Source organism: Hemicordylus capensis, chromosome 3 (assembly GCF_027244095.1).
Source record: "Hemicordylus capensis ecotype Gifberg chromosome 3, rHemCap1.1.pri, whole genome shotgun sequence".
NCBI classification, from domain to species: domain Eukaryota; kingdom Metazoa; phylum Chordata; class Lepidosauria; order Squamata; family Cordylidae; genus Hemicordylus; species Hemicordylus capensis.
In genome coordinates this window covers 120,628,568-120,654,247 of record NC_069659.1, presented here as the reverse complement: position 1 = coordinate 120,654,247, position 25,680 = coordinate 120,628,568, and the positions used below count along the sequence as shown (strand labels likewise).

Genomic DNA, 25,680 nt, shown 5'->3' with positions numbered 1-25,680 from the left:
CAGACTAGAACTATTTCTCAGAGCACTGTCCCCCAAAGTGTTCACAATCTTAAAAAAGAACAAAAGCCACAGCCCACTAGAGGATTGCTGTGCTGTGGTTGAGGAGGGACAGTTGTTCAACACCCTGCTGAACAGAAGAGCCACCACTATAATACAAATATGACAAATATTTATATGCAGGAGAACATCAGTTCTGCTGTTCGGTGATTCAGAACTCAGAATTCAAGGCAGTGGTTCTCTTAATTTAGCAGAGGGAGAGCAACTGGTCCTATCCAACCCCAGCACAGCACCCCTCCAGTGGCTGTTGCTGGTGTCTATCTTATGTTTCCTTTTTTAGATTGTAAGCTCTTTGGGGATAGGGAGCCATTTTATTTATTTAACACAATTAAAACAATTTAAAATACAGATTAAAACTCCAACTTAAAAATTGGAGCATATAAACCTGACTAAACAGGTATGATTTCAGATCCTTCTTTAAAACATCCAAAAAAGGGGAGGCTCTAATTTCATTAGGAGGCGCATTCCAAAGTTCCAGGGCAACCTTAGACAAGGCCAGGTTTTAGTTGCTAGCAAACCAAGTCAGTAGTGACTGCTACCAGACATCCCCTGGTTATCTTAATAGGCGGCGGGATTCATGAAGAAGAACAATACAATGAAATGAAAACTGACATTAAAAGTTTCACTCCTTTGAAATTGTATCTGGCATAAACATAATTTATCTATACATAATAATAAAGATAATGGAAGCATTTATCATGTTGTATATGAATAAAAAATATAGTGTGTGCACACACACACAAAAACACACATGCTGCATGTGTATATCTCTGCATAGTATTGACATGGAAAAGGAATAGGCTCATATTCGCATTAGAATAACAATACATGTGAGCTGTACTCTGGTCATGTCTGGTAAAATTATTTCTTGAACTTTTCAGAGGACACTCTATTGATTTTTAGTTTATCTTCCAGTTGACATTTTAAAAAGTTCTTTCTTGCTTCAGTGAGAAGGGGATAATCTTAAAATGAACACTAGAGGGAGGCATTTTTCTCTAAATATTAGCAGCAAGCATCCTCTCTTGGCTTTCTAGGATGAGAAAGCTTTTCTGGAGTATAATGAGAATGATATTAAATTCCTCTGTCCATACATTGGTCAGCAATTACTTATCTTTTCTAAATTTAGCTTATTATTTTTCATTGGTAATTGCATAAAGTATACCCCCCAGAACCTGGGTGGTAAGCATTGTTTCAAACGGCTTCAAAGGGCCCAGGGCTCTTAGAAGGGTTCACTATTCATCAAGGTTTGTTCTAAGCTCTGTTTCCTACTTCACAGGCGGCAGGTGCATCCCCTTGCTCCAGAATTTTCTAAAAGAGGGAAAGGAAGTAAGAAAGAATTAATAGTAAAAGATGAGGAGAGATGGGGGGGTGGAAACAAAGGAAGGAAGGAAGAGAAGAGAAATTAGAGAGTCAGAGAGGAAGATAAAAAAAAAGAGGTCCCTTCAAAAATGGGGGAGAGTAAGGAAAGGCTCAGTTTTTTGTATAAGGTTATGAAGATGGGAAAGAATCAGTATTCATCTTTGTTTTGTTTCTTAAAAAAAAACAGGGGGGGAAGAAAGACAAACCTCCTTATTAAACTCCATAGGCTCAACTGTACAAGAACGTGATTTCAGCTACCTTTCCCCCCTCACTATACATTAGAATAACCCTTTCTATGGATCCCTGAGACTATCTCTGTATCTATAACCTTCACAAGATGGTAGTGGAATCATTTTCTCAAAACCCACCCAGCTAGGAGGGGGCTGATGGAGGGCAGTTTGGTAAGGACCATTTCACATCTGGAATTGGCCCTGACACTCTCTAAGGTATCAAATTAAAATAAATTATTATTATTATTTATTTGATTTCTATACCACCCTTCCAAAAATGGCTCCGGATGGTTTACACAGAGAAACAACAAATAAATAAGATGAACCCTATCCCCAAAGGGCTCACAAACTAAAAGAAACACAAGATAGACACCAGCAACAGTCACTGGAAGTACTGTGCTGGGGGTGGACAGGGCCAGTTACTCTCCCCCTGCTAAATAAAGAGAATCACCACATTAAAAGGTGCCTTTTTGCCCAGTTAGCAGGGGTTGACCTGCAGTGTTACCAAAGGTCAAAAATTTGACCTGCAATGTTACCAAAATGTACTGAATCTTGTAAATAGTCCAGCAAAATGTTAAGTGACATCTGCTTCAAAAAATCATAATCTAAGCACTTAAAATGATTGTTCATGCTGTTAAATAAAATAAGTTTCAGAACAATGGGTAAGATCCCAAGATTTCTTTTCTTCAGAGAAAGGAGTTTCCACTGGTGGAAGCCAGCTTCCTCTGGAAGAAATACTCCTTGTTCTGAAGGAAGGAATCTTAGGATCTAACCCCCTGCCCTGAAACGTGTTGTTCCAAGCATCATGAACATCAGTTGTTTTACTTAAACCAGTCACTGCAAAGCTAACTAAGTGCCATTTTGCTCTGAAGGAGAAAATGAAGAGACAGGGTCAGTTCAAATGAACAGTGGCCACTTCATCTAAGGAAGACTAGGTCGCACAGAGACTGTGCCTGTCCTGATGTCAGTGGGACGTCTTTTAATTGCACGAGAGGAGTGTTCATAAGAATCACCCCAAACACGTGCCCCAAAAAGTTGTTTAAACTCTTGATGTGACCCTGTGTTACTCACATGTAGCAGCCACTGTTCATCTGGACCAGCCTAGATACAAGTATCAGATGATCTCGTTTAAGAGTACAGCATAAAAAATATTGTTCTTCTGTTGTTTTTCTGTATTGCTTTTTTAATTGAAGCTTATGGTCTTGTTGCGTTCATATAAATAACTTTGGGACATTTGTCTGAAAAGTGTATATTTTAAAAAAGATTTCACATACGTATATAGCAGCTGAAGTAGAGTGCACCCTTACAAAGGTGGAGCAAGAGCTCTGTCCTCTACTTTGGAGAGGAGAGCTGGTCTTGTGGTAGCAAGCATGACTTGTCCTCATAGCTAAGCAGGGTCTGTCCTGGTTGCATATGAATGGGAGACTAGAAGTGTGAGCACTGTAAGATATTCCCCTTCGAGGATAGAGCTGCTCTGGGAAGAGCATCTAGGCTCCAAGTTCCCTCCCTGGCATCTCCAAGATAAGGCTGAGAGAGATTCCTACCTGCAACCTTGGAGAAGCCGCTGCCAGTCTGTGAAGACAATACTGAGCTAGATGGACCAATGGTCTGACTTAATATATGGCAGTTTCCTATGTTCCTATGTCCTCACAAGGAGCCAGTAAACTAGCTGCACGTGCGGGTTGACTTGCAGCACTGTGAAAGCCAACCCCTGCTGCAAACGTCATTTTCATTGCGAGAAACATGTCCCTGAGCTTTCTGCTTAAGAATGTGCTGCCATATTTCAGCTTCTTTTGAATTGATAACATGGATTTTACTCTGGAAAAGTTAGTAAAGATAAAAATTTCAGTGAAATTTTGATGGTTCAGCATGAGGTATGATCTACACCGTGTAAAAAAAGTATGCAGTGATATTTCCTTACACTCCCTTCCTTCTCAAGCTTAACTTTTCTTTTTCCTCTTCCGACCAGCTTAATAGGAGCCAGCAACTCTGCTGTGTTGGGAATGTGTTGTTATTATTACTATTTAAGATAGAGATGCTTTCTGGGATATATATTCAGGTGATCTCATTCTGTCACAGTTAATATATCAGAGTAGTACAAGATACTAACAACTCTGGCTGCCTGCAAAATATTTCTAACATCTTGCTCTTTCTCTTTTCAGACCTTTTTCTGTTTACACCAAGATATTTGGGATTAATTTCTGAGTTGGATAGGTTATTTATAGTAGCCTTAACTGTGAGAAACAGGTAATAATGGCCAAGGAAACACATTGATTTAAACACGCACACACCATAGTGGCTGTTCATAGTGACCAGCAACTATGTTTGTTGGCATAATACAATACAATGAATCTAAGCAAATCGTCTCCCACACAACAACCCATGTATGCAATATATTGTGGTACTTACCTATTATTTCAGATAAGCTTTTGAAAGTATCCTTCCCAGAATTGATTCAAGGAATAGGCTAAATATCTCTGATCTGTTTTGCTTTATGTCTAATCCTATGATTTTCAGTATCTTTCTGTGGAGGATGGGGATACTCTTAATGGAGATATTATCTCCCATATCATACAGTATCTCTAAGCAGAATTATCATGTGCTTAATTGGGCTGGGAAATATAGCTGTTCTTTCTCAGTATTTCCATGCAAATTCCCCTAGTGTCTTTCAATAGGCTGGCATAACCATATTCTCAGCCTTTGCCATACCAGTCCATAGCCATAGAATGGAAGTAATGGCTGTCAATCAACTCCTCTGTCAGTCTTTTTCCTAATTTGGGGTGGGGCAAACTCTTAGGACCCTGGTCTACTCTGTTCCTCTGCTTGCTTGGCTGTTCAGGAAGATGAATGTGATGATGGATATTGTAACACAGAAAATGCCGTCTGAAAATGATGTTCATGAGGCCAGAAGCTATCTTACGAAGATCTTGAGCAGTTCCATGAGGTACAGTGTGGTTCTCACAAAGATGACATTTCTTGTTCCTTCTCCTTGATGGAAAGTGCCGTCTCTCTTGTCAATAACCCAGAATTCCTTCTGAATACCCTCCCTTCCCACCTTCAGTTGTTCATGATGAATGTCTTTCATGTAGTAGTTCTATAACCTCATGTTTCACTAACTTTATGTATGGTCCATTCTGCTCTTACCATCCATGCTTACTGAAGTTGGTTGGCTATTCCAGGCAAAATCATTTGTGATGAAACTACACCAAAATTACTGTTTGTGCCATGCACATTTAATGATAGACACATTACATGATAAATGAAGTGGAGACTGTTCCAAAAAAGTCATTGAATCTGTGAAATTAGATCTACATGTACAGAGGTCCATTGTAACAATTAGCATGCAAAATCAGGCTTGATCTGTGCAAGGTTTGGGGGTTTGGAGATGGGAATACTATTATGAAGGAGCATGACAGTCTTTCAACTTCATGCAGCTTCTGCCATTGTCCACTATGTTATAACTAGGCCTGCTCAACTTAGGCCTCCCAGCTGTTTTTGGACTACAACTCCCATAATCCCCAGTCACAGTGGCTAATAGGCAGGGATTATGGGAGTTGTAAGCCAACATCTTCAGGAGGGCAGTTAAGCAGCTCTGGTTATAATTGTCCCCATATGCTTTGAATAGTGCAAAACTTTGAAAGGTCGCTTCACTACCAGCTGCTTGTAATGTTCAATTCCTCAAATGGCAAGTGGAATTAGCAGATATAGTTCATTCTTTTTCCAGCTGTGTACTGCCAGCTGCTCTGGGAGATAATGATGGACAACTGGAGGACATAATTTACTTTCTTCTCTTTACAAGCTCTGCTCTTAATTGTAGGACACGGTTTCAAATCTTATGTTAATATGTGGAAGAGCTTTTATGCTTAAATCTTGCAGATAACATTTTAGTAATTTGGAAATATCAGTGAAGAAAAATAGACTTTTTAGTAATTGATCTTCAGTTATGGGCTATGACCACTCAGTTGGGTCACATTTCAATGGAAGGTTCATCATACCAGTGGAATTGCTACCACTTTGTGTTTGGGTTAAAGAGTTGTATTTTGCTTTTTGGTTTTTTAAAAGAAAAAAGAGAGGGTAAAAATGAAGCAGGGAGAGCAATTGTCATACATGGAAAATTAAAAGTGGGCCTCATCTTGCAGGGTTACAGTTAAAGGTGGCTATTTATCTAAGGGAGGTGTGGGAATAGACTATTGCTTCAGTACACCCAATTATGATATTGTCTAGTTTGTAGAAATGGACTAAGAGACAGGAACCGCAGTGTGAATTAAAATGCAGATACGGTATAGTATATAAAAAGAGTACTTCGAGTCTGCTTTCACAACAGAATTATCGGATTACCATAGCAGCCTGTCAGGGTTGCCTTTTTGTCCACTCTCTTTTGGACTTGCTGCTGCTGCTACCCATTATGTCTGGGAGGACATCTAGGTGCCTGAGCCAGGTGTGGAGCTGTGTCACCTCAGTTTCCTGGTTGCAAAGGAATTTTTTTGGCCAGTGGAATAGGAGGAGATGGTAGCAGTTGAACAAATAAACAGAGAAGAGCAACAATGACTTCTTGAACAGTTGTTTAATTGGATAGTAAAGTTGTCTGTCACTTGAGTGACAACACTCAAGTGACACTCAAGGGTCGGGGGACAACACTCAAGGGTCGGGGGACAATGTTTAATTTTTGTTTTAAAATGTTTTTAAATTGTTAGTTGTTGTTTTATTGTTTTTAATTTGTTTTAGCTTTTCATTGTTTTATAAGTTGTTTTAATTGTAAACTGCCCTGAGCCATTTTGGAAGGGCGGTATATAAATCAAATAAATAAATAAATAAATAACACTGGGCTTGTAATACAAGTTCTCTTTAAAAAAAAAAATCTCAGCTTCTCTCTTAATCAGCTGGTGGCTGATGACCTTGAATCTGGGTCAAAGTTCCTTTGATTGATTGATTGATTAAGTGTTGTCAAGTTGGTGTCGACTCTTAGCGACCACACAGATAGATTCTCTCCAGGATGATCTGTCTTCAGCTTGGCCTTTAAGGGCTCTCAGTGGTGCATTCCTTACTAGAGTCCATAAACCAAACCTACACTGTTTAGATTTTAGCATGAGAAGGTTCTAACAGCTACGCAAACCTAAAGATTCTTTACTCCATGTATGTGAACAAGTCTCAATTGTTTTAAGAGCCTTAGATATTTTAAGTACATTATAGGAACTTCAAAACAACAACTGACTGACTTCCAGCACAGTGTATGGAGAGCAGAGCAAGAGCTGTGTCTTCACAGAGCTCAGAGCTCTGCCTCAGAGCTCAGCCAGCATGATCTTTGGCATCCATGATCATGTCCCTGAGTGTTACACAGCCCTCAGGGACATATTTCTGGAAATCATAAAGTACTTGTGGAGGAAGGGGAAAGCAGAAAAATCGCTCCCCCCTCCTGCATACATGCTCTGTTGCTCAACAACTTGCTGGCTGAGTTGTAAGCAGCTTCTCTGTGAGGACACAGCTCCTGCCCCACCCTCCTAACACTGTGCTGGATGTCAGCCACTGTCTTTAAAAAAGAAAAAGGCATTCCCAGACCATTTTTGTGTGTGTGTCATATATTCATTATTTACATTTAAACTGCCTTTTTGAAACAGCTCAGTTATTTTCAAAGGTGACATTAGAGCAACGTACACAATGTTGTTCTGTCATTCAGCTTTTCTTACTGATCTTTTAAAAAAGATCACAATGTTGTTCTGTCATTCAGCTTTTCTTATTGATCTGTTAATTAGATCTGAAGTTGAGTATATTCATTCTGTGTCACTTGGTTAAAAGTATTAAATACATTTGCTTTACCTTTTTTTATTTCAGAAAAAACGATCTAGCCTGCAGGCCCCACTCCTGGCATGCGACCAAATTCACCGAGAGTCAGCCTGAGACAGCCATATCACGGCTGTCCTCCACCAGTGTCTGTGCTTCATGGCACTCTCGGTATCATGCAAGGTGAGTTCCTGTTTAGCATTAACATGTGCCAAGTTCCAGTCATAAGAAAGTAACCCCTTGCCCATTTTAAACTGCCAGCAATGTTACATTATTGGTCTGTGAACACATAGAAAATATCGACACGCATTCATGTGCAATGTTTTCCATTATGCAGATATGCAAATAGGCTGAGGAATCACATCTGCAGGTTGTGCTGGCAGCTGTTTTCCCTTTCTCTATGTCTCTCGTCCGGCATTGGGTGCAGAAACATCATTAAATCAGTGGGTGTTCCTTGCAAATATACTTCCCCCTTCAGTATCAGGAAGGAAAAAATGGGGGAAACTGGAGCTGCTGTTTCAAAGCAGGTTCTTAATAGAAATATGTACTTGTTCTTTCTTGTGTACTGTATGCCTAAAGAATTATTATACAACTGCTTTCTCTAATTTGAGCTTTGTCTGCTTTATACTGTACCAATGAACAAGTACCGGGTGGGGCACATAGTTGCCTTTTTGGTCACTAAAACTTTCTCGGTAATTATTATTTGTGTGTGTAATAGTCCTTGGGGCTAAAATAATAATAATGTGGTATCTTTATTCAGTTGTAAAAGTTGTGTCTTAATTCATTGAGATATACTGTATTCTGGTTATGAGCTCTCACAAAGTATTCCTTTAGAAACAGCTCTTCTCAGTTTCCCTTTGCTGCTTGGTTTAATTTGGCTTAATGATGTTTATTTGGTAATATAATCTGAGTTGCTTCATGCTATACTTATAAAAATTCACAGTGCTTTTTAGGCCTGTATTACCATTTACCATTTACTTTAGCGTAAATAGCAATAGCAATAGCACTTACATTTATATACCGCTTTATAGCCGGAGCTCTCTAAGCGGTTTACAATGATTTAGCATATTGCCCCCAACATTCTGGGTACTCATTTATGAACTTTTAAATCAAGCTGCTTTCTTTGTAGTTTCGAACCCCATTTCCTCATAATACACTATGCAAAATAAAAGCGGCTTTATTTAAAGGTTCAACAAACAATAAAAAGAAATGGGGCTCCAAACAATAAAATGGAGTTCAATAATATTCTTCCAGAAACCATTTTCTTTCTGCTTATATTACAGATCATTGAATATTTTTTGCAATTTCATACAGCTGCTTCGAATGGTCTCTTGGAAATGTATTAAGAAGCAGAATGAAACTCTGTCACATGTGCCTTCTGAAATCTGATCTTTAGGAGAATTTATTCCTGTTTGGCTTTCTAGTGGCATGCTGACAGCATGAGAGGAGTTTCTCTGAAAAAGGAGAGACCACATGGCACTGGAAAATACTATACCCACATCATGCCTTTCCTGTTTGGCACTAGGACTGTCGATACCATGCAAACAGACAAGAGGGCTGTGGACTTAACATTGTGCTTAGCTGTGGGTCTGGTTTTGAGCTGTTGCTTTTTCTCAGTGAACATATTTGCCTTTCATGTTTCTTAATGACTAAAAGTAGTACAAGCAATTTTTGAGCGTATTTTGAATTTGTAATATTGGCAGTTTTAAATTGCCCTCTTTGTTAAGCAAGGTCCGCTTAGCTTGCATTTGAACGAGAGACTACATGTGAGCACTGCAAGATGTTCCCCTGAGGGGATGATGGGGTCACTCTGGGAAAAGCAAGAAGTTTCCAAGTTCCCTCCCTGGCATCTATAGATAGAGTGGAAAGAGACTCCTGCCTGCAACTTTGGAAAAGCTGCTGCCAGTCTGTGTAGACAATACTGAGCTAGATGGACCAGTGGTCTTACTCTGTATATGGCAGCTTCCTGTTTCTATGTAAGGTTGTTGAACCTCATAGTATGTTGATTAAGCCATACAGCCACTCTCCCTCCTCCTACATCTTTTTTTTTTTTTTTTTTTGGGCTACAGCTCTTCTTATTGGCAGTGTTATAGTATTATATAGGTTTCAGTTTATTATGGTGGTTGAACCTGTGGTGCGCTGATTAACTCATGTCCAACCCCTCCCCCTTCTTTTTTTTTGGTAACAGCTCCTCTTCTCATGACCTATCAAGTTCATGGGATCAGTCAAATCTACATCGTACTTCAGATCAATTCAGCTCTGCTGGAAGCATGGACAGCTGGGATCACACACCCCAGATATACCAGTATGGACAGATTTCCTCTGCAAAGTCCAGCAACAGTGTTGACCACCTGGGGAATCCCAGCAAAAGAGATTCTGCCTATGGCTCTTTTTCTACCAGCTCCAGCACACCAGACCACACTCTCTCCAGTGTAGATGCTGCCTCAACAGAGAATGTTCTATACAAAGCGGCCCACTGGGAAGCTCCAAAACAGGGGAATGGCAAGGCTGCACTAAATAATAATGGAGGAGGAGGATTAGAGGAGAAATCTAGCTGCTTTCCACCTCCACTGCAGTATGAGAATAGGAGTCCCCGACTGGAAGATCACTCAGACACAAAGTATTCTGGGGCTGGAAAATCAAACTTTGGACCTGTGTGGTATGTCCCAGAGAAGAAAAAATCACCCTCTCCTCCCCCACCACCCCCTCCTCTCCGTAGTGATAGCTTTGCTGCCACCAAAGGTCACGAGAGAGCCCATGCCCCATTGTGTTCCGAGGGTATTCAGAGCACTCAGCACTTTGAAGTCCTGCACAGACCGCAAGCCAGGAGCGACCGGAGCGCCGAATCTGCAGAACTGCAAAAGCGAACTATTAGGGCAATTGAGAGGGCTCCTGATGGGAGGCAGGGCAGCAACCCAACCTACAGGTCTGATCTCAGTCTGGATTATGGTTTGTCTCCTGCAGGTGACAGCCTCAACAATAATGTGGGAAATGCCAACAGGCTGCATTCATCTCTGTCCAGTACTGATGTTAGATTTGCACAGTCCACTTATGGCCATCATCGCCAGTATAGCGATGAAAGCACTTTCTTTCACAATGCAAAGGTCTCTGCATCACCTAAAGAACAGCGGCATCTCTCTTCTTATACTGGCATTCAGGAAAAACCTGCTGACAAACATGGTTTCCATCCAAACCAAGCCAGGATACTCAATAGTACTACTGCTGCTGCTGCTTCTGACATGAGTCCTGAGGAGAAAATGGACCACACTGGCCTGAGTCGCTACTACTGTGTGACAAAACATCCTGCTCAGGGAAACTCAAGACCACTACATCTCAAAGATGAATGCTGGAATCCTGGAATAGGGGTTCATGCTTCCTCTGGACCACATGAGGATTCTGGCATAGCCTCAATGGTCCAAAGCCCAAAATACTATCTACCTCAGCAACCCATTGAGTCTCCTGTGGACGCCTTTGAAAAGAACAGTAATTATATAGTGAATAAAGGAGAAGATGCTAGGGCTACTGTGATGGAAGATTCCAGAAAGACAAGTTATCCTGAAAAATCAGGGCAGACCAAGAACTTTGAGGACAATAACAATAGTTTAAATGAGCAGGAACCTTCAAGGGAATGTCTCCTAATATCTGAGAGTAAAGCTGCCCAAAGAGATTTCAAGTGTGGTCAAGAAGAGAACCCCAAAATTTCTCCTCAGAAAACCCCAATGTTGCACTCCTTAGCTCAGGAAGGAAAAAGTCAGGCTAGTGTGGCCGCAGAAACTGGAATTGATAGGCAGCCTGCATTTGACATTCACCTGAGCAAAACTGCACGAAGGAGTGATCGCTTTGCCACTACACTGAGAAATGAGATCCAAATGAGGAAAGCAAAGATGCAGAAAAGCAGAAGTACGGCTGCGTTAGCAAGGTCAACTGAGATGGAAGAGTATACTGAGAACTGGAAACCTGACTCTGCAGAAAAGGTTATTCCCTCATCAGAAAGTTCTTATACTAATGTGTACAAAGATAATCTGAAAGAGGCCCAGGCCAGAGTCTTGAAGGCTACCTCTTTCCAACGCCGAGACTTGGAACCCAGTGCTACAGAATGTCTTCCAGATAGGAAGGCAAATTACAACTCTTCATTGTTGGCTCTTGTTTCTGAAGGTGACTCTAATTTCCTTGAAGCTATGCAGCCTTCTAAACTGAGTCCATCTGGTACCAGTGCTCACCATATTTCTCGCATTGGAGCTAGAAAGAGATTCACAACAGAACAAAAATTAAAATCTTATTCTGAGCCGGAAAAGATAAATGAAGTGGGAGTGTCAGAAAATGACTACCACCCACATCATCGTCCAACCACTTCTGATGAAGCCTTGGGTTCCTTTGCAGATAGGTGGAAGTTCTTTGAAGAAACAAGCAAGCCTACTTGTCAAAAATCTTCACAGAGACACACACCCTATGGCCGGCCAGAAGCTCAGCCTAACCCTTATAGAAATCCTCATCAGAATGAGGCCGAAGGGTCATTGTATGAAAGGAGGATGAGGGCAGCTTCTTTTGGAGTTGAGAGTACACTTGGTGCTTATGGAAGATCCAAAGAAAGTGTTCATTACAGTGGCCACAAAGCAAAATCAGGACAACCTCAGAGGTTAGAAACTTTTGCAGAATACCAAGCATCTTGGAAAGAACAGCGGAAACCTTTAGAGACTCGGAGTTCAGGAAGATACCATTCAGCTGACAACATCCTTGATGCTGGCCATGAACAACTTGAGAAATCTCAGTATACACATGAGCGCTCCAGGTCATCTCCTTCTACTGATTTCTACAAACAGGTAAGAGCCACTTTATTCCTTCCTCTAATAACCTTCTAAAATATCTAAAATGAATAGTATAGGTTGGGTTAGAACAAGATTCTTAAGCCTAAGCTCTTGAGGGCTTCCCCTTTCCCCCCAGAATGATAGAATCATAGAGTTGGAGGGCCCATCTAGGCCACGCCCTGCTTGATGCAGAAAATCTAGGGACAGAACATCCTCAACAGATGACTGTCTAGCTTCTGCTGGAAGACCTCCAGTAAGGAAAAGCCCACCATCATTTGGGTAGTTGGTTCCAATATCAAACTGGTCTTGCTGTTAAGAAGTTTGTCCTAATCTAATGATTAGCCAAAATCTACTGTCCCATAACTTAAAACCATTAGATCTCGTTCTGCTCTCAGAAGAAGCAGAGAACAAGTCTTTAGGAAAGGGTTTAGAGGGGAAATATGGCCCTTGTAACTTTTGCTTTATATATATCTGCAGTATGGCCATGTTTACAAAACTGGCTGACATCCTGACTAAATTAGCCATTTGAAAAGTAGCCTAAAAAGACTAAAGGGGAGATATGATAGGTATCTATTATATTGGCATGGTAGTGCCAGTATATTTAAAATCAGGAGTTGTTCCAACATTCTATCATTATAAGCCCTGAACATTCTGTTGGTTATAAAATCCAAAACCATATGTCAAATCTGCCTGACCATTTGCAGACATCAGCTAGGTGACAAGAGATACCACCCCTCCAAATTTGGTGCAGATCTGCTGAAAAATGGCTTACAACTGCTTAAATATTAAGTCCTATAAAGAGGAAGTTTAATTTTCAGCATACCTTTTAACATTCTTAATGCTTCTTTATTAGTGGAGGATGATACAGAGATGGTGATCTCATAAGCCTTCTCTTCAGAGAGTAGGGTAAAACTAATTAGAACAAATGAAGCCTGTTTTTCACTTCTTTTGACATAGATCAGTCAGACTCTTTATTACTGTCACTGACCAGTCAACAAAGATTTAACAATTTAATTATATATTCTAAATACAAACTATAAAAATTAATAACTAAAATTATTACTCCAATTACTCAACTAAAGATCCAACCACGATGTTAACTAACATCTAACAACAATCGGCGTTCAAAGATTAAATTAAATTTGGATTTGAGTTATTCCCTTCTGCACTGTGATTGCCGAAGCACAAAACTCAGCGACACTACGTATAACAGTTTTATCCTCATCAGATACTTCTTTAAACACAGTGGCTCTTCCCTAGCACCCCCTTCCATGGGCTGTCAATTTGTCTCTAGCATGGTGATCTTATAAGCCACCTTCAGTTTGGAAAATAGGCTAACTCTAAATGATAGATATACATAGTGTTATATATTGTGGGGGGAAAGTGGATATACAGAAAAATTTGTCCCTCTCTCATAACACAAGAAGAACTTGGACGCACCTAATGAAACTGACAGCATTAGATACAGAAGCCGCAAAATAAATTGCTGCTTGTGCCATGCATAATTATGTGATGCTCTGACCCAAAATATGGTGAAAGCCACTGGCTTAAATGACTTTGAAAGGGAATTGGAAAAGTTTATGAATGATGAGGTTAGCCATGGTAACTAAATGGAGTATTGATATTCCAAGGTAGTATTCCTCTGAATGCCAGTTACTCGGAGCACAAACAGCGGGGCAGGGCTGCGCCTTCATGCCCTGCCCCCCCCTTTTAACATTTTTTATATCCCACTCTTCCTCCAAGGAGCCCAGAGCAGTGTACTACATACTTAAGTTGCTCCTCACAACAACCTTATGAGGTAGATTAGGCTGAGAGAGAAGTGACTGGCCCAGATTCACCCAGTAAGTATCATGGCTGAATGGGGATTTGAACCCGGGTCTCCCCGGTCCTAGTCCAGCACTCTTAACCACTACACCACACTGTCTTTTGGGAAACCTTGGGGTTTCCCAGAAACATTTGGCTGAGCAGTGATACAACCAGGATGCTGAACTGGATGGACATTTTGGTACTTGACGTTTTTATCTCAAAAGTCAAACAAGCTATAACCAGTTAAACAAGTTTGCCTGTGAATTAGACGGTACAACTGAACCCCACCTTTTGGATCTTATTTCAGTTTTCCATGTTGGGCATGCCTGTATCTAATTGTTTGTGCTGTGATTGCAACATGAGTTGAAGAGTCATTCCTCTTTGTGGGGGGGGGCAGCTGTACATTATACCTAGATGTTAGTTAATACATTTCAGATTCCCCATGAGTTTGAGAATAGTTGTTTAGCATTTTTAAAATGCTATAAAAAGGCAGTAAACACATTTGTTCAGCCAGGCTTTTAATTAGATACTGTTTTAATAGTTTTATGGTTTTTATTAGTTTTAACATTGTGTTACATTTTAAATTATTGTAATGTTTTTAACCTTTTTACTTGTTGTTTGGATTGTTTTGTTGTAAACCATCCAGAGACTTGCATTTTGGGCAGTATACAAATATGTTTAAATAAATGCATGAATAAATAAAATAAGATTCATGCCTTCACTTTTTAAAAAAAAAGTAAAATATGAAATCTTTGTTCTTGGATGCACACACACCCAGTTTTTGAGTGTCCTAAAATATTCACAAGTAACTTCAGTTTTTGCCAAAACAAAATAGCAAATGCTTACAGTTGTTTCCTTCTAGACCAGTCAGATTAATTAGTAACTTGAGCAGAAGAATTGCAAAGCCATCTAAGAAACTGCGTGGAATACTACTGTGTGTTAAGCTAAATCAGCATAAGACCGGATACATTATGGACTTTAAGCAAACCCACAAATGAGGGGGTGTGTAATAATATATTTTTCTGTGGACTGAAACTTGATGATTTGGTGCTTTGCCATGTTATAAAACCTTTTGCAGGAAATATCAGCTGAAGTAAGGAGGCAAACAGAAAATCCAAGGAGAGATGAAGAGCGTTTTTCCTCTACAGCAATACCAGATGAAAGGAACTGCAGTTTGAGGTAAACAATATTGTTTCTGGGTGCAGGGCTTTCTGGCATGTACAGTAGCAGACTGATATTTTGTCCAACTAGGGAAGATATTACATCAGTTTACAATAGAGGGATGGTGGTAAGCCTTTTTAAAATCCTTCAGTTTCAGTAGCTCCAGCTGTTCAGCTGAGCACTTGTTGGGATAAATTTTGTGGGGAAAGAGGTTTTTTTAAAAAATAGCCCTTTGTTCCCCGATCACAAATTCTTTTCATGAAAGATGACCATAGATTTGCTTTTAATATCCTTCATCATTGATTCATGAAGTAAATTTCAGTATTAACCATGGAAACCTATGTTTCTAGAACGTAGAAATACAGAAGTAACTTTTTATAATGCAGAAAAATAATTCTCAATTATTTCTTCCAAATCTGTTAACTCCATTTAAAAGCAATAGATGGCATAATACAAATAAGCAAGTAATATTTACGGACAGTTTTTTTTAAATTATTATTAGTGTCGATAATCTCTGGTAAAATCAAATCTCTGATAAAATCAAAATAAGGTGGAACACATTCTTGTTTTCATTTCAGTGGGGCATTTAAGTTCATGCTTGAAATTAATATGGAAATCTGCTGTCCTTTTTGAGCAATACATTTGAACTGTCCACTTAGTACTAACCTAATGTACAAGCAGCTTTAAATGAACCAGCAAATTCATGTAGAGGTGTATTAGTGAAGGGTGTATTAAAGTACATTTATAGAATCTGAGAGGTTCCTGGGGCAAAATGCTGACCTGTTTCTGGGCTGTACTGCTTCGACTACAAATGAAAAATGTCATGATTGAATAGTGCCCTGTATATAAAAAAATTAATATCTGCACATAAACACTTTATGTTGTATATATTTATAACCTGTGTTAACGGATTGTTCATCAGTATGTACATTCAGTTATTCATTATTATTATTATTATTTTATTATTATTATTATTTTTACATTTATATCCCCAGAGCGGTGTACTACATACTTGAGTTTCTCTTTCACAACAACCCTGTGAAGTAGGTTAGGCTGAGAGAGAAGTGACTGGCCCAGAGTCACCCAGCTAGTTTCATAGCTGAATGGGGATTTGAACTCGGGTCTCCCCGGTCCTAGTCCAGCACTCTAACCACTACACCACGCTGGCTCTGTACTATGTACTCTGTACTATTCATGTACTATGTTCAACACATGGACAGCAGTACAGAGAATCTATACATTACATTTTACAGGTCCAGACCCCAGGTTCACTTTGAAAATGAACACAGGTACAGTAATTCATACAAAAACATAGAGACTTGTACAGTGTAGTGTGTCAGTAGCCCTAAGGTGAAGTAGACCAAGGTGAAGTGTTCTGGGCAGTCTTCTCTCTGACATGCTAGCTTTCTATGTGCAGATTTTCTTTGCAATGCCCCACCTACAGACTGAAGTCCAGAGACAGGTTTACTTTGTAATAAACTGTGTGTCTAATAACTCTGATATTGTTTGTAAATGACTGCTGTGTGACTGCATTCTTCCCTCTGCTCCATACTGCTCCCAGCTGAACTGGTTTGTGTACTTTAGATACTCCCACTGTAATTATTCAGCATTTGTTGGTGTTTTTATATTCCTTAATGCTGCAGTTACTGTTCTCCCTGGCAGCAAGCAAGAATGTGTGTTGTTTGCTAGATGTTGTCAAACCTCATGGCGTACTTGTATTGCTGCATTTTCATACATGGCGCGAGGTATCTTCGAACTTCTTAAGCTGTGTTCCTGGGTTCGTGTGAGTTTTCCTAGCAAGGGGTAGAAAGACGAAAATGGTTCTCTTAGAGCAGAATGTACATTTTATCCAATGTAGGTTCTACATTCTAATTATAGGCTTGGGAAATGCAGCAAGCCCATTTAATGTTTGTGTATGAAAATGCTTTTAGGTGGAGCTACCAAAGGAAATATTTTTATTGCTTTGGGGAGAATTCTCACTTGGTCTAATTATTTTTGACATGAAGATAGAAAAATGGTTGTTTTAGGTTGTGAAAAGCTTTTGTTGCTGCTCCCAAAGGTTGCTTGGAACTACTGCTGAGCAGTAGTTCGGTGTAGCAATGGCTGCACCCAGCTTATCACCAAACAATCACTGTGAAAAAACAATTTTTCTAGGAATAGTAGCTTTTCCAGTCAGAAATGACTAATGCATATTGACTGTTCATGAAATATAAATTGCATAGCATATAATATAAGAAATGTTATCTATGATTTGTGAAAGATGTATGCAGAAAAGGGTCTTCCTTTAACTATGTAATCTGGAGCAGCTGGATTTTTTTAAACGGCTTCAGAGTTTTCCTGGTTTTTTCTATCAATATAACTGGAACTTCAAACAATGATGATTTAATATGTTCAATTTTTGTTCCTCACAATTTAAGTAATATCAGTGTGTTAAGTTTTTTTTAAAAGTGTATTTCCTTCAGGGGGGCGGAAACAGTTGCTCTGAGAGACAAGTACTGTAAGGATATTCGCCTAGTTCTGATTTTGGTTTAACGTGAGCCTGGTGCGAACTATAAAAATATACTCCATGTTGTTAGTTGTGGGCATTCCTGTGGTCATATGGAAGATGTGTGACCCAGTCCAGCCATGGATACACTGCAGCAATCTTCCACAGTATTGTTGACTGTGAGACAGTCTTTCTTACAATAATTTAGGGATTTTTACCATCTTTTCTGAATAATCTGTTGCTAACTACTTACAATAGGAACAGACTAGACTGGATTGACCCACAGTCCGTTCTATTATAACACATTTATAAATTAAATAAAAATAAAATGTACAACATCATTATAACTTTTTGGAAATTCTCTGTGGTGAGAGAATCCCTTTCTCATTATAGCAGAGTGCACAGAGGCACAACACAGTGGAATTTAGTTAGGCATGCGTGTATGCTGAGAGTAAAGTAACTTGGAGCCAATTCATAGTTTCAAATCAATATATAAGGCATTTATTAAGGAACTCCATTCTAGATAGGAAAGTGAGGAGTTAGGATCTCTAATCTATCTATCTAGCTGGATGCAGGTGGATTCTGCATCTTCTCTGCACATATGGTGCAGGGAGAGAGGCTTGCCATGTTGCAAGGTAGAAGGGCAGGTAGGGAAGAGAGAGAGAAAGGAAGTTAGTCCCTGAGATTAGCAATCTACATTTCAAAGGGATAGTGTCAGAGCAGTAGAGAAGGGATGACCAATGTCTTGACCCTCTAGCCCTCTGACTCACTAATCTGTCCTCCACTGTCTGAGATGAGACAGCGCAAAGTCCTTTAACTTCCAACATAACTGAGATTGTAATGCTCAGCTTCTGTTGGTTAATAGGATAGTCCTAAGGCCATAGTCTGATATCAAAATCCTATTGCTTCAGAATGAGAAATATGCAATTGCTGAGTTTGTAAAAGGGTTCCCCCCCCCACTGTTTTGTTTTAAATAATTGCAACATAGATATACAAGGTAAAGGTAAAGTGTGTCTGGCACCCACAGAGCCCTGTGGTTTTCTTTGGTAGAATATAGGAGGAGTTTTCCATTGCCTCCTCCTGCGCAATGTGAGATGATGCCTTCAGCATCTTCCTATATCACTGCTGCCTGACATAGTACCAGCAGAGATTCGAACCAGCATCCTTCTGCTTGTTAGTCAAGCATTTCCATGCTGTGCCACTTAAGGTGACAGATATGCAAGGTGCTTCACCTTATTTTTTCAGGGAGTGCTTCACCTTAATTTCTAATGTGTTAACTGTTGGGAGAAATTAAGTGTTAGAGGGAACACTGCTGATAGTGTGTCTCTTGACCATTATTATTTTTTCCTTTGTCATATTCTTGGTTATGTCTGAATATCCCAGTAATACCAGAATGTTGTCTAAGCATATTACAAGTAAACACTTTAATAAAGGTTAATTTGTTTTGTGTGAGACATATTTTACTATCTAATTTAAAAAAAAATACCGTAGTCCATTTATGATTAAGGGTGAAATATACAAACCAGGCCTCAGCAAAGCTGTTACTTGGCTACTCCAGAATCTTTCTGGAAGAACCAGTTTGTATAATCTCTACCCTTCTATAAGGCAACTTCTAGAAGGCAACTTATGTTGAACTTCTATAAGGCAACATTTGGTATGTATCTGGAGATGCGGAACCACTTGCACACATTGCAGAAATTATTGCTTTTCCTCCATTGGATGGCTAGTAGCAGTCTGAAGTCCCTAACCACAAACCATTATGAAAGCAATATGGAAGTAATTTTTAAAAATAATAATGTGAGTGCTGTGTCAGTATATGACAATCCCAGAAGTCATGGCCAAGCACTGAGAGCAGCACAGGACGTGGCTGGATATAGGACCCAGGAGCAACTTGCGGCCAGCATCCTGACAACACATTTCTGCACTGGGGTGAATGGGAGAGGGATGGGGCCGCAGCTGGACAGAGGTGCCAGCCTACCTATATAGAGATCAACCACTGGAGGTTGCAGGGCTAGTGGGACCGATAGAGTAGTTGCGACAAGAGATTGCCCATCTGCTCAAGAGGGTACCCCAAAGAGCTATACCTCAAAGGAACTGTAGGAAAAAATGCCAGAGTTGTTCATTTGTTTGTTTATCACATTTCTAGACCGCCCCATCCAATGGCTCTGGGCGGTGCACAGGAAGTTGAAAAAACATAAAAATCAAACACAATTTAAAACACACTGCTTAAAACAATATAAAAACAATTTTAAAACAGTCCAGAACCATTTAAAAGAAAATTAAAAATGCTTAAAAACAATTTTAAAACTTTGGATGCCAGATGCAAGGCATTCCTGTGAGAAATTAACCAAACAGGGAGTAGAGGAGTCAGCTGTGAAGAAGCACATCCCAAAAAGGAATGATAGTCAGGTGCTACTGTAGCCTCTCGCATACAACATTAATGAAGTGGAACCCCAGAGTGCTCTCTGTGTGGTTCTAGGACATGACAAATGCTGTCCCACATGAAGTTGAGTTCTCCCCATCGAGTTCAAATTCTGACAAATACAATTAGGTTTAACTATGCCACAAACATGAGCAAATCTTGCAATTCCTATAAACATGCTGATACTAATAAATTCTGGGCTGGAGCAGGAGCATGTAACACTGTTATGGCTGTCTACATCCCCACCCCCACCCCGCAGAGATGGGAAGACAATGTGGTAGAATTGTGTTTTACATGCCACATGTATTTGGTTTTTCTGTAAAAATGCATTGGAGAACTTGGGCTTTGCAAAATCATTTTTGTTGTTCTTTTTGCTAGAACCTTGTTTGAAGTGTGTGGACAAGTATGGGGTTTGCAGGGCAGAGCTTTAGATCTTGAAAGTGAATATCAAAGATACTTCCTGCATGTCTTAAGGTTTGATGCAATACAGATAAGGTCATATTATCTGCATTTTTGTAAACCTATGGAATATAATTGTTGTTGACACTGGAACACAAGATGCTTCTTTTGAAGCACAGAACAGTGCATTTACTAAATTCTTTTTTGAGGGTTTATAAAAGGAGGCAGAGCTTTGAAGTCTACAACCTTTTCTCCCCAAGGTCAAGAATTTCTGATGATGTAACATTATAATACAAGCTCAGCCTTATGTCACTGAGGTTAAAGTTGACAGTGCGTGTATGAACTTGTCAGTCACATGAGAAGGCAAAAACAAGCCAGCTGTTGTAAGGCATGGCTTTGAAAACCATCTGTGTGACAGTAAATGAGACAGAGGCTGGAGCAGATTCCATTCTCTCTGACTCCCTGTGATGCATTTGCCAGGATGCAGCCTTGCTTAATCCAGATGAAGAGTGGCAAATGCTTATAAATGCTGGTAAGTTAACATTTGATTTAGTTTTGTAGCAGCACTGAGATGTATAAAATAGTGCTATAGCTGGTGTTATTGTCATTACATTCAAAGCTGGCATTTCTTGTGTTCGCTTTGCGGTGCTCATTTGTACGGTATTTCTTTTGTTCTCCTAGGCTGCAGTCCTGCCCATGATTTTGTGCGAGTAGATCCCTGAAATCAATGGAACTTATCACCATATAACTGTGGGTAGAATTGCAGCCCTTGTCCTTACATGCAAGATGTGTGTACTCAGCCCTGATTGCAGAAGCTGCTATAAAATATTACAGTCAGTGAGGCACAGCATGATGTAGTACTTTTAAAAAGGTTTCTGGTGTGTGTGTGTGTTTGTGTGTGTATTTAAAGGAGTCCAGTGGCAGATGAACTCTTTCATTCCAGCCAGATGCATAGAAAGGTGTGCTGTTTTTAGGTGCTTTTGTTTTCACAGTTCACATAGTGCATGCTGGAAGCAGAAATCGGCATTCTGCAACAACATTGTTTTTTCTGTTTGAAGCCTGTCATTTATGTCATTAGCTGAGGGATGAGCTGAGATTTTCCTGCCTACAGCTTTTCAGGCTAGAAATGTCACTGTCATGCAGGTTCAAGCGGTGTTCTTTTGTTTGTTTTTGGAAGCATCGGAAGATGTGAGGTTTAGTGTACAAAAGCATTGACTGAGGTTTCTGAAAGCAAATGGTGAGTAAAAAGCCAAATGAATGAAAAATTGATATTGAAAGGTACGGCCATTCTGTTAGTTGATGAAAATAGGTCAGGGGTGGGGAAAGAAACTGAAATGATTTATTGCTGTTTCTTGTTTAATAGTCTCAGGAGGAAACTACTTGTCTATTAAAAACACATTTTTTTGTCTTTTCTGCTGTGTTATTCTCGTGCTTACTGTCTGTTTTTAAATGAGAACATGCTAGAATAACCTGGTTTGATTAAAAGGAGGGGGATTAATCAGAAACACACATGCAGTCACATAATCTTTTAAATGAACAGGGTTGAGAGAAATGCAAATGACTTTTCTCACAAGCCTTGTCCTATGAATGACATTCCATTGCCTGCACTGCTAAATGGTCTTCCCTTTGTCCCTGTAGTGGTTGCCATTTTTAGAAAGTGCTTGTGCTCTTTTTAAAGTGGACTGCTTTTTCAGTTTGGAATCTGCAATGAGCGTATGACATGTATTGCCATGGCTTTCTCGGTTCGATGGAATCCTTTGGGATACTTTAAGCACAAATGTGACATTGTACTGTGATGTTACCCTTAAGCACAAGCATGATATTGAAAAGTAAATATGGATTATTGCAAATGTTGACTTTATCACTGAGTGACACACAGCTAATCCTAAAAGGATTTTGTGGTTTGGAGATGCTTGATTGTGGCTGAGATTTCATTAAAGCATTGGGGGAAAAACAACCATCTAGCAAGAAATGGCCTTTTAGTAATCCGTGTTTGGGGTTGTCGACGCGATAGCCATGCATGCTGGTATGCAAGGGATGCACTGATGGGAGAGTCTAATGAAACAAATTTGATAGACAGCCATATGAATGAAATTTACTCTGAATTCACAGAGATTTGCTCCAAAGTAAGTGTTTAAAGGACTGCAACCTCATTGAAGTTGGTGGGACTTATTTCCCAAAATTCATTTCTGTGCATTTCCTTTGCGTAGGATTTGACTGTGACTTTGACAATGCAAGCCAACACATACATTGTGAGACCCAGTGTGGTATAGCCAGGAGAGAGTTGAACTACAGCTGGCTAAACTTTGGTTCAAATCTCTACTTAGCTGTGAAGCTCATTGGGCAAGTCATTCTTTCAGTTAGATTTACATCATAGGGCACAGACTTTGACTGGCTTTAATAGCTAACCTGAAATGTACACTTGCCAAGCCCTAAACCTTCGCCAAGGAAGTAGATCTTGCCTCCAATCATATTGCACCTCGGAAATAGCACGAAATCAGGAAAAACCCACACCACCCCAGGTCTTGGAGAGCGAGAAAGGGTGCAGACTTGTTTTTGCAGTCGTACGTTGCTTTTGAGAACATCCAAGATCCCAAAACAAGGGTATGTTTGAACGCAGCACAGAAACAGACCCCAGCACAAAGCTGGAGATGGGGGCGAGGACTGGGATGACCCTGCAATTGCACTGATCTTCCATTGTTCTATGAAGTGCAGCACTGCGCTGTAGACAATTCCCTATTTTTGGTCCAAGCTGGAGAGAAGCACTGTGGCTTGTTCATTATTCAGACACTATGCTTCCAAGGCAGTCCAGGGACCTTGAAAGCACCACAGGCCTAATGCCTTATTCCAACTTTGGAGCTGTCCAAGATGGTTTCTTGAGTCATGTTGTCCTTCCAAAGCACTCAAAGTGTCTCTTAACTTCTGTGCAACTTTTCAAGGACAGCCCTACCACTGCCGCTGCCACCCCAGTCCTTTAAAAATGGGCCCGGAATAGTCATATTTGCCAGGAATGAACAGAATACATGCCGTGGCATGCAGAATTAAGGGGCCCTTGTCACTTTCGGATAAAAATGGGAAGGACTATAAAGGCCTCCCTGAGCTCTTCAACAACAACAATTTATTTTAAACAAAAAAGTTTCCCAAGTGGTTACATAGAGAAATGAATGAATAAGAAAGATGGATCCCTGTCCCCGAAGGGCTCACAGTCTAAAAAGAAATAGAAGTTAGAACCAGCAACAGTCACTGGAAGTACTGTGCTGGGGGTGGATAGGGCGCAAAGGCAGGATAAAAATGCTCCTCTTCAGGAAGCAAAGGCAGGATAAAAATGCAGGTACTAATTGTGAAGATAAGCTATTTCCTCATGAAAGCCTTGCTGAATTTGCATGACATTTCAGCATATTAAATATTTGGTAGAAGTAAACCACTTTTTATAGCATGACTGATGTCTGCCTCTTAGTCATTTGTGTGCCATCTAAAAAGTACTTTCTATGGTTGTGGAAGTGTATTTTAGATTGATTTTAATATGCACCAGTAAAATACTGATTTACATAGCAGTCATCCTTAAGACAGAGGAATCTTCTGCTACATATGTCCTTATCCATCCCAGAATGCACTAAAATACTTCTGTTTGCTTGTTTTGTAAGTATATGTTCCAATCTGTCCATATAGAGTTCTGTTTGCAGCCAATGACTTCAGGGCACTGCTGCTAAAGGAAGGGGACATTTCTATTACTTCTGCTGAAATGAACATGCCATTTAGTAAGGCCTGTCTCCTCAAGTAATCATCATGGTGATTGTCATCAGCAGTGCTCAGGAATGCATTTGTATGTTGCTGCTACTGCTGCTGCTATATGTGCATTAGTCTAAAATTGGGTGGGATACTGTGTATTGCAAGCACAGTGGCTTCAATGCAAGCAATTTTATGCTCCCCCTCCTCTGTACTGCAGCTCCATGAGCCCCCCAGAAAAACTACTCCTCATGATTGAGGGACCTTGAACAGCATGAGATGTGGCACAGGGGATTGTAGTAGGAGCATACCTGGAAATAGTACAGGCAGAGCTCTGCTCACTTAAAGTGATTGTTTCCCATTTGGGGGATTCCTTCCAGTTGTTGCATCCACTGCTGTCCCCGAGAGTGCCCTGACACACATGGGTGACGTTTTACAGGAACCAGGGAGCTACAGTGGGAAGTGGGAAGATCACTTGCCCAGGAGCCACTGCATTTTGTGCTATTCAACATCCATCCATTATTTATAGTTACACGTTCCACTTTGTGTTGTCTTAAGCACATCTTAATTTTGTGGTCTCTCTCAGAATTATAACTGCTTTATTTTGTGTTGTCTTTCGGAATCACATCTGTTTTGTCCATCATGATGTATATCGCTCATATAGGATTAGAGGCCAACATTAACTACTTACATGAGGATATTCTTCATTCAAACTTGTCACAAGCATTGACCCAAGATAGATCATGTAGGTGTGATCTCGTCTCAGGCTGTCTCACTGAAAGGTACCCTGTGCCTTGATTTTGCAGCCAAACTACATCTCAGCCCTGCAAGGAACAGAGCTGCTTCATTGGACAAGGATCAAAACTGTACACCACCAGTACACCATCTGTACTGGACTTGGACTTGAAAGTCCCATAGGAGATGGCAATACAACGGGTTGGGTCTGCCTGCAGCAGGGGAGAGAGAAACTATTTGGATATTACTTGGCTGTGCTGGGCTAAGCTCTGTGCTTCCAATTTCTACAAGATCGTGTAAAAACTCATCTTTTGTACTTCTCTGCCCAGAATGTGTGCAGGCTATTGATAAGGAGACAGGCTAGGCACTGAAGATGGGGAAAGCTTTATTTTGATTGTAATGTTTTAGGTTAAATGGAAGCAAAAAAACCTTGTGTGTTTTGTTGCCACATGGCAAGATAGCATTCAAAGGTACATTCAGTGTACATTTGGATTTGCATTAGTTTGTTGGTTTGTTGCTTCACTTTACAGTTGGTTTTGAAAGCATCACCAACATTTGTGACCCCTTAATACTTGTGTGGGCAGCTGAACTCAAATAAAACCCTTGCTGGTTTTAAACACCTCATGTCCTTGTTTGTGGAATGCTAACGTTTATTTGGAATATGTATATGCTGATTTCAACAACAAAGTGGTTTATGTAGCAAAAGAAATAAGATGG

The 25,680-nt window shown here is 40.1% G+C and overlaps 1 protein-coding gene across 4 annotated transcripts in view; it reads left to right on the top strand.

Annotated features, from left to right (window-relative positions):
* Positions 1–25,680, top strand: part of SHROOM2 (shroom family member 2) — a 176,769-nt gene that overhangs the window by 113,478 nt on the left and 37,611 nt on the right. For 3 of the 4 annotated variants that reach the window (XM_053311753.1, XM_053311754.1, XM_053311756.1), the window contains 3 exons: positions 7,476–7,607; positions 9,613–12,244; positions 15,114–15,214. In XM_053311753.1, the coding sequence (XP_053167728.1) occupies positions 7,476–7,607; positions 9,613–12,244; positions 15,114–15,214 (2,865 nt within the window). Of the gene's footprint in view, positions 1–4,485; positions 4,591–7,475; positions 7,608–9,612; positions 12,245–15,113; positions 15,215–25,680 lie in introns of all 4 variants that reach the window. The other variant, XM_053311755.1, reaches the window with a different exon arrangement.